The sequence below is a fragment of the Physella acuta genome, unplaced genomic scaffold (assembly GCF_028476545.2).
Source record: "Physella acuta isolate Inbredline_101_S28 unplaced genomic scaffold, ASM2847654v3 ptg000240l, whole genome shotgun sequence".
NCBI classification, from domain to species: Eukaryota; Metazoa; Mollusca; class Gastropoda; family Physidae; genus Physella; species Physella acuta.
The window spans coordinates 24149-36854 of NW_026731759.1; the positions used below are offsets into that span (position 1 = coordinate 24149).

The 12706-nt window shown below is 37.6% G+C and overlaps 1 protein-coding gene across 2 annotated transcripts; it reads right to left on the minus strand.

Annotated features, from left to right (window-relative positions):
- Nucleotides 1-283: 283 nt before the first annotated feature.
- On the minus strand, nucleotides 284-8768 carry LOC131938292 (uncharacterized). 2 transcript variants are annotated; one of them, XM_059296283.1, is made up of 7 exons: nucleotides 8681-8768; nucleotides 6778-6986; nucleotides 4996-5156; nucleotides 3674-3727; nucleotides 3051-3147; nucleotides 1839-1946; nucleotides 284-1688 (listed from the first exon to the last, which is right to left on the minus strand). In XM_059296283.1, the coding sequence occupies exons 2-7, from the start codon at nucleotides 6974-6976 to the stop codon at nucleotides 1321-1323; spliced, it is 987 nt and encodes a 328-aa protein (XP_059152266.1). In that variant the 5' UTR covers nucleotides 6977-6986; nucleotides 8681-8768; the 3' UTR covers nucleotides 284-1320. The 2 variants fall into 2 exon arrangements, with proteins under 2 accessions (XP_059152266.1, XP_059152264.1); XM_059296281.1 differs by having other exon boundaries at nucleotides 1839-1982.
- Between the last annotated feature and the right edge of the window lie 3938 nt (nucleotides 8769-12706).

The window sequence follows — 12706 nt, forward strand, 5'->3', positions numbered from 1 at the left end:
GTCTATAGCCCACCCCGCAAGTTATCAACAGGACTGCTCTATGTTTTAATGTCTACTGGACACGGCCTGTCCTTGTCTATAGCCCCCCCCCCCCAAGTTATCAACAGGACTGCTCTATGTTTTAATGTCTACTGGACACGGCCTGTCCTTGTCTATAGCCCACCCCCCAAGTTATCAACAGGACTGCTCTATGTTTTAATGTCTACTGGACACGGCCTGTCCTTGTCTATAGCCCACCCCGCAAGTTATCAACAGGACTGCTCTATGTTTTAATGTCTACACGGCCTGTCCTTGTCTATAGCCTACCCCCAAGTTATCAACAGGACTGCTCTATGTTTTAATGTCTACACGGCCTGTCCTTGTCTATAGCCTACCCCCAAGTTATCAACAGGACTGCTCTATGTTTTAATGTCTACACGGCCTGTCCTTGTCTATAGCCTACCCCCAAGTTATCAACAGGACTGCTCTATGTTTTAATGTCTACTGGACACGGCCTGTCCTTGTCTATAGCCCACCCCCCAAGTTATCAACAGGACTGCTCTATGTTTTAATGTCCACTGTACTGGTCTACAGCTCCCCCCCCCCCAATTTAATGTCCGTTTGACATTTATCTTATATCGTGTTTGGTAATGCGCTTGTTGGGCGACACACTGGGCTACCTGTAAGGACGTGTCCGTGTGTGTGTTAACAAATGTCCACTACGTGTTGACAAAATGTCCACTACGTGTGTTGACAACAAATGTCCACTGGACACGGACTGGACTGTCCTTCATCTAAGGTCTCCCCACCCACATCGGATCTAAAATGTAATGTTTTTGGTTAAAACGTTTATGGTTTTATTTACCAAATACATTCTAAATCCCACTAAATCTTAAAGCCCAATTTGTCTTGCATTTTTCCTGTAGGGTTTTATAAGAAACCCAATCATGTTAATTATCTTTTGGGAAAGGGATCAAATGTATAATAGTTGGGTTTTTCCCCCACCCAAAAACCTAGTTTGGTTCTGTCGTCAGTCGACTATTGGGTACTTGCTTGATTAATTAGCCGCCATTGATTAAAAAAAGTCTTCAGTTTATCTCATCAAGCAATCCATGTCTCACTGAGCCTGCTTTATATGGCATGGCCTGCCTTATATCGCTAAGCCTGCCGTATATCGCTAAGCCTGTCGTATATCGCTAAGCGTGTCGTATATAGCTAAGCCTGTCGTATATCGCTAAGCGTGTCGTATATCGCTAAGCCTGTCGTATATCGCTAAGCGTGCCGTATATAACTCAGCCTGCTGTATATCATGTATATCACCAGCCCATCCATCTCCATAAGTTACACATCATTCCCCGAATCATCAATAGTGTAAGTACTACATTGAAGTGAACACTGCTCATCCAACATCAGCGGTTGTTTACAACTCAGACCAACACGGTGCCCACCGCCAGCCGCTTCAACCGTTCGTGTGCTACTCCTACTGCAGCTTAGAAACACACCAGAGTTATCGGAACTTGGACGATATTTTCCAGATTTTTGTGAACTTGGCCGAAATATGCCAGATTTGACTGAGCTGGGGCGAAATATGTCAGAGTTATCGGAGCTGAGACGAAAAATTTCAGAGTTATCTGAACTTGAACGAACTTTTTTCTCGCAGAGAAGATTTGATGATGACGCCGAATGGGAGGTAGATGGTAAAGTGCGCGCTGTGGATAAATTTAAAACATTTGAAAATCCCCGTGAATCTGTTTTAAAGTTAACTTGATTACATTTTGATATAGCTTACAAGATGTGCACTACTTCTTTTTAATCTAAACGTTGTTTTTTTTTTAAATTACTGCGAGTAGGGAACTTACGGTTTCTCCTTATCCACCACACTATACCAGCTACGAGAAGAATGAAGACAAGAGTTACAACAAGGGCCGCCACTGTGATGATCAGAAAGAGGCCATCTTGTTGTCTCCCTAGCAACGGCACAGACACACTTGAGTTCTCTGCCCCTGTGGGGGTCGAGGGAAAACACATTTTAATGAGAGGATGCGTATGGGTAGGGGGGGGGGATGAGATTACACATCGTGAATGCAAGAACGAGGACAACACAAAAACAACAACTTAACATTATGACTTAAACATACGGTGGGTAGACGACAGACTGATAGATAGGGCTGATTGTTTTTGCTACTCAGTATAATTGAATGCACTCAACAAGGTGAGGTACTGGCTTGCTGTCTCTGGTAGTGGTTCAGTTAACACACTCTTGTTCATTCTCTCTAGTTAAACCTATGGTGCTAAACCACTTCTATGTTAAACCTCTCTCACTAACCCGTCTTAGTCCATCTCTAACCTTCAACTAAACACTAAACCTACCAGTTATAACCTTCAAATAAACCTACCAGTTTTAACCTTCAATTAAACCTACCAGTTTTAACCTTGAACTAAACAACTAAACCTACCAGTTTTAACCTTCAACTACACTAAACCTACCAGTTTTAACCTTCAGCTAAACACTAAACCTACCAGTTATAATCTTCAACTAAACAACTAAACCTACCAGTTATAACCTTCAACTACACTAAACCTACCAGTTTTAACCTTCAACTAAACACTAAACCTACCAGTTATAATCTTCAACTAAACAACTAAACCTACCAGTTATAACCTTCAACTAAACACTAAACCTACCTCTAACTAAACCTACCAATTTTAACAAGTATGTTGTATCAGAACCTTTAACTAAACCTACCAATGACGATGACGAACTAAACCTACCTGTGATGACGAACTAAACCTACCTGTGATGACGAACTAAACCTACCAGTGATGACGAACTAAACCTACCTGTGATGACAAACTAAACCTACCAGCGATTACGAACTAAACCTACCAGTGATGACGAACTAAACCTACCTGTGATGACGAACTAAACCTACCAGCGATGACGAACTAAACCTACCAGTGATGACGAACTAAACCTACCAGTGATGACGAACTAAACCTACCTGTGATGACGAACTAAACCTACCAGTGATGACGAACTAAACCTACCTGTGATGACGAACTAAACCTACCTGTGATGACGAACAGCTCTGACCGCTGCTGTGATGACGAACATTCAAAGATCGTGCCCTCGATGGACATCAGATGCCCAGGGCAGAGTGCCCAGATCTGTCAGATAGTTAGACACGTGGGTCAGAGATGGTCGTTTGCTGTAGTCAAAATTTTATTTTAGCTGCAGCAGCGGCGTAGCCAGGAATTGGTCATGTGAGGGGTTCAAATATTTTTCCATATGTATAAAATCATATATATATATATATATATATATATATATATATATATATATATATATATATATATATATATATATATATATATATATATATATATATATATTTATTTATATATATATATTATATATATATATATAGGGCCTATATATATATATATATATATATATATAGGGGTGTGAGTCCATGGGAGGGGTTTTAATCCCCCTAACCCCCCCCCCCCCCCCGCCCTTCCGCTTGCCTACGCCACTGAGCTGCAGTCAATCCATTTATTACCTACATCGAACAGTGCTATAAATCTGAGCTACTACAACCACTCTAACCTCAAGCTTTGGTCTCTACCACCTACACCAGCGGTATCTTGCTATTGATCATTTAATGGCTGCTCGTATAAAATATTCTCTCACCTGTATTTTATATTCACCTGGTGTCGTATTTGTAAATGTGGCTTCACATTCAGGCTGAAAAAAAAGGTATTTTTAGATCATATTAATAGTCAGGACACGTTTAAACCCCCCACTCCCACCCTATGTCCTTAACATTTGAACCCTTCGAGTCAATATTTATTTAAACTAGATCACTCTTCATCTAACCAGGATAAGATTCTACACCTTTAGGAAGTTAGTCTAACTTTTTAAATTACAATTAAGTTGTAAATTTAATCAAATTGTAAATTTAATTAAATATAATTAAATTTAAATTAAATTTTGCTTTGGCCGCACTGTCTGTTTGTTAGTTTGTGGTCCATTCTTGTAACTTAATTTGACCCACTCCTAATCAATCAAGTGATTTTCTTTCCACTTTACCCCACACGACACGTTAATAAGTGGCAGACGTTGATCGGGTTTAAAGCAAACAAATGTTGTACTGATTGCTTTTAAAACTTAAATTTCGACATATTATTTTATCTTACAATATCTAAATACCAAATAGTAGAATACAAAACATGTATAATATATTAAAAAATTAAATTATAAAAATAAAAACTTTGATCGAAAACTTCATTGTAAAAGCTTTTAGGCCACAAGCGCTTTTATTTTTCCTTTTAAAAAAGTTAATTTTCTTACTATTAGTGCATCAAAAATATATTTTTTTAATTATAAAAGTTTTACAAATTGTTTTAGCAAACTAATATTCTCAAAGCAAACTAAAAAAGAGATTTTTACTCTTAACATACAGATGAACTGATTTATGAAAACGTAAAAAAATATAATCCAGCTTCATTGCACTACTTTAATATAGGGCCAACTTATCCTTGCACTACTTTAATATAGGGCCAACTTATCATTGCACTACTTTAATATAGGCCCAACTTATCATTGCACTACTTTAATTTAGGGCCAACTTATCATTGCACTACTTCAATATAGGGCTAACTTATCATTGCACTACTTTAATATAGGGCTAACTTATCATTGCACTACTTTAATATAGGGCCAACTTATCATTGCACTACTTTAATATAGGGCCAACTTATTATTGCACCTCTTTAATATAGGGCCAACTTATCATTGCACTTTTTTAATATAGGGCCAAGTTAAAGTGATCTCATCCGTTGCTTTAATTTATACCTATAAAATAAATGATCTAAAAATATTATGATTTAGTTAGAGTGAGGGAAAAATCTACTGAAGTTAGAATAAACAAAATAAAATGGAGTGACGTCAGAACGAGCGATACACCAGCAGACGTGAGAGATAAGACCAATCAAGTGTAATGCCGCACTAACCAGCACTAGGTGGCGCCACACGTGTTTGCCGTTAGCTTCTGCCAAAACAACTTTCAGTTCCCTGATCTCTCGGATACTGACGTCACACACATTCACGTGCACGGTGTTCTCAGCGTCGACCCGGGGGTGGGGGGTTGTTTTCCAACTCTGGCACGGGCAGCCTGGAACAACAGACTTTTACTGGAACAACAGACTTTTACTGGAACATCAGACTTTTAGGGGAGCAACAAACTTTTACTGGAACAACAGACTTTTAGGGGAGCAACAGACTTACTAAAACAACAGACTTTTACCGGAACAACAGACTTTTACTGGAACAACAGACTTTTAGGGGAGCAACAGACTTTTACTGGAACAACAGACTTTTACTGGAACAACAGACTTTTACTGGAACAACAGACTTTTAGGGGAGCAACAGTTACTGGAACAACAGACTTTTAGGGGAGCAACAGACTTTTACTGGAACAACAGACTTTTAGGGGAGCAACAGACTTTTACTGGAACAACAGACTTTTAGGGGAGCAACAGACTTTTACTGGAACAACAGACTTTTAGGGGAGCAACAGACTTTTACTGGAACAACAGACTTTTACTGGAACAACAGACTTTTACTGGAACAACAGACTTTTACTGGAACAACAGACTTTTACTGGAACAACAGACTTTTACTGGAACAACAGACTTTTACTGGAACAACAGACTTTTACTGGAACAACAGACTTTTACTGGCTATCGTTTCTTCTTTCAAATTCTCGTAAAGACAAACACATACTGGCTTTAAACAAAGACGAACGTAGCATAGAGGAATATGGATATACATACATATATATACATACATACATACATACATATATATATATATATATATATATATATATATATATATATATATATATATATATATATATATATATATATATATATATATATATAAAATACGTTATATATATTATATTATATATATTATACATTAGAATATTTAAGATAAATTTAAGTTTGGGGGTCCATAAGGCGGTTCTTCAGACTCTGTGCATAAGTTTCTGTAAACACTAATTAAGACATACTTGACCTAATTGTACTCGAGCCATTGTAAACACTAATTAAGACAGAGGTATTGACGACCTGATCGCACTCTCAGTACATAAAAGATGAACCATTTATTCATTGCTACACAGCCTTGTTTCTTAGACACTTCCTGGTTTGTTGTTTACATTTGAAGTCATTGACCCAGGTAACCAATCAATCAATTCAAACGGACCGGACTCTCAGAGGAGAGTTTTTAGTACCTTAATTTTTTGTGCCATTGTTATTTGATCATAGGAAATATAATGATAAAAAATTGTCAACGTGTTTGAATCACTTTTATACAAATTCGCTTGTATTTGAGAATTATTTTTTTTTTACGGTCTGCATGGTTAGTTGTGCACACAGAAAAGTGATCAAATTACTTCTTCTACTGATGTTTTCTTCACGCACTATGTCAATGAGGATTTGACTAAAACATTAGTTAAAGGATTCGTCAAAGAAATTTTTAAAACTTTATTTTAAAACATTTAGAATCTATCCTATGTACAGAAAGTGTGTAGTGCAAACCAGTGCTGGTCGCCTTCAAACAGCGCGTTAAAATATGGGTTTCTAAACCGAATGTTTATATATTAAACATTGTTTCGAAATAAAATCTACGAAAAGAAAATGTCAGAAGTTACACTATCAGACTTCCAACCAACTCTGTAAGAAGCAGACTATGAACAGACGCCTGGCAGAAGTCTAAAAAAAACTTACTTTCAGTTCTCTTCCTCGTTGGAGTTATGACGTCATCTACCCAGACACCATTTGGAAACAGATCCTCGGAACTTGAACCCATTTCATACCAGTCGTAGTAGTCCTCGGTCTCTGTGCTGTTGTCTTGTGGTAAGTGGTTTGGTGAGCTGAGTTTGATGAAGGCCGCAGTCAGCAACACTAAGACAGGAACACACTGCATTTTGGTGAGTCTATAAGTGATGCAGGGAAAACAACTGATATTTTAACTCGCAGAATAGGGTAAAGTTAGAAGCAATACTTTTGTTAAACCTCGCATTATATGGTTAAGTTAGAAGCAATAAACTTTTATTAAACCTCGCATTAGATGGTTAAGTTAGAAGCAATACACTTTTGTTAAACCTCGCGTTAGATGGTAAAGTTAGAAGCAATAAACTTTTGTTAAAGCTCGCATTAGATGGTTAAGTTAGAAGCTACACATCGTAGAAACGTTTGCTAGCGATACATAGTGCTCTATATCTACGCATCGTTTTGTTTGTTTGTTTGTTTGTTTGCTCTTTACGTGGAGAAAAAGTGAACCCCGCTGTTGCATGAAGTCTGTTACCTGACCTTCAGGTGATACAGCAAGCTAAGCTCCCGTGCAACAAGCTAAGCTCTCGTGCTGTGGTTCAAGTCACATCAAGTGGAATAGTAAGCGTGAACCAATGAAAGCTTTAATACTTGGGGAAAATACGAAACTTCTAAAGATCAAACACTTTCAAGTTTGAAATCAGTCGTCGCGATGACGTGACTCCATTGATCCACGAGAGAGCAACACTTGGTACACAATTTCTTTTCATATTTTGTGGTTATAGATCTAGTTGACTTTCATCGCGAAGTATCGGATTAGCTTTGAACTTTCTTAAATTAAAAAAAAAAACGATTTTAAATCTTTATCAGGTGACGTCAGAGATTTTATAACTCAGAGCGGACGGGGGTGTAAGGTAATTCAGCTCAGCTCAACTAGGTGGAAATATGTATACATGCATGTATGTATATATATATATATATATATATATATATATATATATATATATATATATATATATATATATATATATATATATATATGATTACGAGTAAAATTTTATTTTTTTGGCCAAACTATTCTATTTTAGTTGCACCAGTTTCATCACAACAACTTGTTTATATCACAGTTACATAATAACTCGGTTCAGTTTTGGCCTTGACCTTGTCCTTGTTATCAATTGTGGCGTTGGTACCTTCCACATACATATATATATATATATATATATATATATTTATATAGATACACACACACACACACACATATATATATATATATATATATATATATATATATATATATATATATATATATATATATATATATATATATATATATATATATATATATATATATATATATAAGGATTGAAATAATACCAAATCGTCTCTCGAAATTTTACAGCGGACGCATAATTGGAGAGGGTCTAAGACTGACCGAGAGCTAAGGATTGTTAGCATTGTAAAAGTTTATACAATAAAAAAATATATCTGTACTTCGTAGTTTAATGTTTAAAGTGTTGAGTTTTGGTTTTATACATTGTATTTGAATTTGGTAGTGCAGTAGTTTTAAAAAAATCATTATTGAGTAAATAAATATATTTATTAAGTATTTTTACAAATTTAGGTTATGTAATTACATATTTCGATAAAGTAGATAAAATTAATTATTCATCCTTAAGAGCTACAAAAAGAGAACATCGCATTGAACTCAGACCATCTATTAACTCATCTAATTTTTTATTTTATTTATATATTTATTTATAAATAATTTAGCACTCAATTAAAAAAAAAACCACCAATACATAATTTTAATTATTCTAATTAACCAAATCAACATCGATTGTGTAAGACAACTTACCGTGAACGTGATTAGAGTTGATTACCTCCCCTGTATTACCTCCCCTGTATGTAAAAACAACCAGCCGATGACTCGGTGGGTGAAACACTACTAGAGTGGCGGGAGAGATCTGGGCCCGCTTTATAACACTCGCTGCCAGGATCAGGAAGTCGGGGAGGGGGGGAGGGTATAACAGGATGTGTGGGGGCTAGGGTGTGGTAGGGTAGGATTGGAGTGTGATTGTATGATTGAGTGCTGGATTGGGTAAGGTTTTGACAGTTGAAGTTGGTGATTGTTTTTCTTTTCTTAGAATTGAAATGCGCCACAGGAGCACGAAATGACGCAAACAAGTCTGCAACTGAAAACAAAATAACAAAAAAAGTCTGTAAGAGAAAACAAAATGACACAAAAAATCTGTAACTGAAAACAAAATGACACAAAAAGTGTATAAGTTTAAGCCAGAAAACATAACGATACAAACCTACAACGTGAATATCTATAGAAATGAACGGACAAGTGAAAGTTTTAATTGGACCATGCGATGGCCACGGGACAAATGTGGACACATTTACTCAACGTTTTGATCAACGTGATTTTTTCTTTTTTAACTCAGTTTGTTCCCCTTCTTATCTCGCGCGAGTTACTGATCCTGAAATCTGCGCGCCTAATAAAAATTTTACATGCTTGTTGCCACGCCCCGTATTAAGACCATTGAGACGGCTGCTTGCTTGTACTAATCTCACAACTTAACCCCTGCTGAAATGAACGCTATGCTACCCCCCCCCCCCCCCCCACCCCCCTATTGCCACGGATTGCAGGCTGCAAGGTTTATATTTCTGATTCAAGATAATCTCAACAAAACAAGATTTACTTTAGATATGTGGGTCCTGGTTTACTGAAGCTAGGCTCAAGAGAGGATTATACATTTTCTACGGACTGCGCTTAGTGTTATGTTCTTGTTGTTCTATTCCAACTGTTATATTCTTATTGTTGTGTTCTAGTTGTTATGATCTAATTGTTATATTCCAGAATTTATGTTCTAGTTTTGATGTTGTAGAGGTTATCTACTTTTAAACCTTCTCTTCTGACATCAACACAGGAGGGGGATCTGTATCTTACAAGTAAACAAAGGGCGGCCATCTTGATTTCACAAGTAAACAAAGCAGGTGTGGAGGGGTGGGGCTGAAAGTTAATTGGATAGATGGGGTAGGTGATAGTAGTAGGGTGGGGGGGGGGTGAGATTCTCTGGGGTAGGGGCTAGTAGTTTGTGGACGAGATTCTCTGGGGTGGGTGCAGGGGCGTAGCGACCCTTCCCGGCGCCCGTGGACAAACTTTTCGATTTGCAACCCCCCCCCCCCTCGAGATTTCCATTTGCACCCCCCCCCCTCAAACTTTCGATTTGCACCCCACCCCCCTCGAGATTTCGATTTGCACCCCCCCCCCATACTTTCGATTTGCACCCCTTTCAATTTATTTTTCCTACCCATTTTGGCGCCCCCTAAGTTTGGCGCCCGGGGACATATGTCGCCCCCCCCCCCTCGCTACGCTACTGGGTGGGTGCTAGTAATTTGTGGACGAGATTCTCTGGGGTAGGGGCTAGTAGGGTGGGGGTGAGATTCTCTGGGGTGTATGCTAGTAGTTTGTGGACGAGATTCTCATGTTTTTAGAACCTCTTGTCATCAACACCAAGTTACACGACCCTTACCGGGGCTGAAGCTGCACATTGGGTGGCCATACAAAAACACATATATCTGATGTACACAGATCTAACTTACACATTCATAGATGACTTACATATCACTGATATACACAAACACATGTGTCATCTGTAAATGTGTATATACATATGACTTACACATGTACCTGACTCACGTTAGGGAAAGTAAAGGTAAATGGGCATAATGCTGATCACACGAGTCCTTCATAGGCCGAGGTCACAGAAAGAAGTGAACTCTACTTCACTTGCACCATGGACCATCAGGTTTAGAAGGGTAATCCCTACCACACACAAACATTTGACAGCTTTCTTATTTAAAGATCAATGAAAACAAAACAAGTAGAACATTGATATGTTTTTATTATTAATAAATAGATTACAATTAACATTTTAGCAAATTGAAAACGCGTCATTCCCAATAACATAATTAGTATTAAGCTAATTATGCACAGGAAGAACACGTGCTGACACGGTCTAAAAAAACTGATAATGAGATGAGTAATTAAAGCGTGTGTCATACAATTAAAGGGCATACGTAAGTACATAAAGCATATTTAAAATGTGATGTTGATAGTTGAAACATGACTGATACATTCACCTACCCGCACATATGGCCTTACCACTCAACACTTTCAAGCATATGACCATAAAATACATACTTTCAAGCACATATGGACATAACTTACACACGTTTAAACCATAACATACAACCTTCAAGTACATATGACCATAATAAACACACCTCCCATCATACATGACCATAATAAACACACTTCCCAGCATACATGACCATAATAAACACACCTCCCAACATAAATGACCATAATAAACACACCTCCCAACATAAATGACCATAATAAAACAAAAAAGACCGTACTTTGCACCTTATCCTTGACATAACAATTAAGCCACAATTTACTATGATCCCTGCTAGATTACTAAGGGAAGTAACCCATTACAAGGGAGATAACCAAGTTATTTAAAAAAATGTAAAAATTACTAATACAGGCCTTATACTTTGTAAAGGTCAGACAACGAGCTACGTTGTCTAGGGAAATAACTAGTTTCTAGCTGAGTTATAAATAACATTTTATGAAGCACGCAAGGGTTGTCTAAGCTTACATTTCTAAACAACAACAACAACAAACTTAAGAGCAAAGTTTACATTGATCAAGTCAACACAATCATTGTATTCATGGTAAGTTTATATACACTGGGTAAAACATTCTCTGTTGTTTGCATTTAGCATACGTAGATCCACGCATTCAATGAAAGATTGAATCACCACATTCGTGAACACAAAGGAAAGTTTTCAATTACAACCAGCACATACATGTTATGAGGAATATTTCAAAGATGTCACATATCATGCTAGACAATAGCGACATAAACTCACACATTTAAAAAAAAAAAAACTTTTTTTCACGCGGGTAAATCGTATTTTACATTAGCTAAGTGATCTTAATGTAATTGTAGATATTAACCAATTGGGTATTTGAACCAGCAAATCCCAGAATATACACATTATACAAACGGAGCAGACAGATTCTGAAAGTGGGTAGTAAAGAAATGTTGGTGTAAGATAAATTTGGGCAAAAAAATTTATTACAATTCATGTCTATCTTCATTCTCAGAAACTGGATCATGTGACGTCACAAATTAGTCTCTTCTTCTTCTTCGTTCTTAATTATTAGTGTTGAAGGGGATCGAGATTTATCTGCCAGTGGGTTTGAACTCGAGACTTTGTTCGAATTTATCAACCATGAGCTTTTTGCCGACTCGACCACGCCTCCAACACAATTAAGCGTTACGTGTCAACTGGTTATGCGCCATTGAGGCCATTGACTCCGATTTCAGCCTGCTTTTCTTTTTGGATTTGCTTCCATAGCCTTTGTCCAACCAAGAACAAACTACAAGGCAGCAGTTGTTTAATTTTGGAGTTGTCTCTCCTAGAAGAGTGGCTGTCCCCAGCTAGCGAGCCTCATCTGCCCGAGGGTTCGAACTCGAGACTTTTCGGTTTAGCAACCATGAGCTTTACCGACTCGACCACGTCAAGTTTCAACAACTGTACGCCAAGACATTCTTTAAATGACAACTAATAACAACTCAAACGTATAGAACCACTACATAATAATATACAGCCAACTGACCACTACTTATTCGGCCAACTGACCACTACTTACTCGGCCAACTGACCACTACTTACTCAGCCAACTGACCACTACTTACTCAGCCAACTGACCACTACTTACTCAGCCAACTGACCACTACTTACTCAGCCAACTGACCACTACTTACTCAGCCAACTGACCACTACTTACTCAGCCAAC

Excerpts from the sequence above, each read along its gene's own strand:
- LOC131938292 (XM_059296281.1), bottom strand. The coding sequence starts at position 6,976 with ATGCAGTGTGTTCCTGTCTTAGTGTTGCTGACTGCGGCCTTCATCAAA. Across the intron at positions 1,983-3,050 it reads AGAGCTGTTCGTCATCACAG|GGGCAGAGAACTCAAGTGTG; the intron begins GTAGGTTTAGTT and ends CGACCCCCACAG. Across the intron at positions 1,689-1,838 it reads GTGGTGGATAAGGAGAAACC|CGCGCACTTTACCATCTACC; the intron begins GTAAGTTCCCTA and ends ATTTATCCACAG.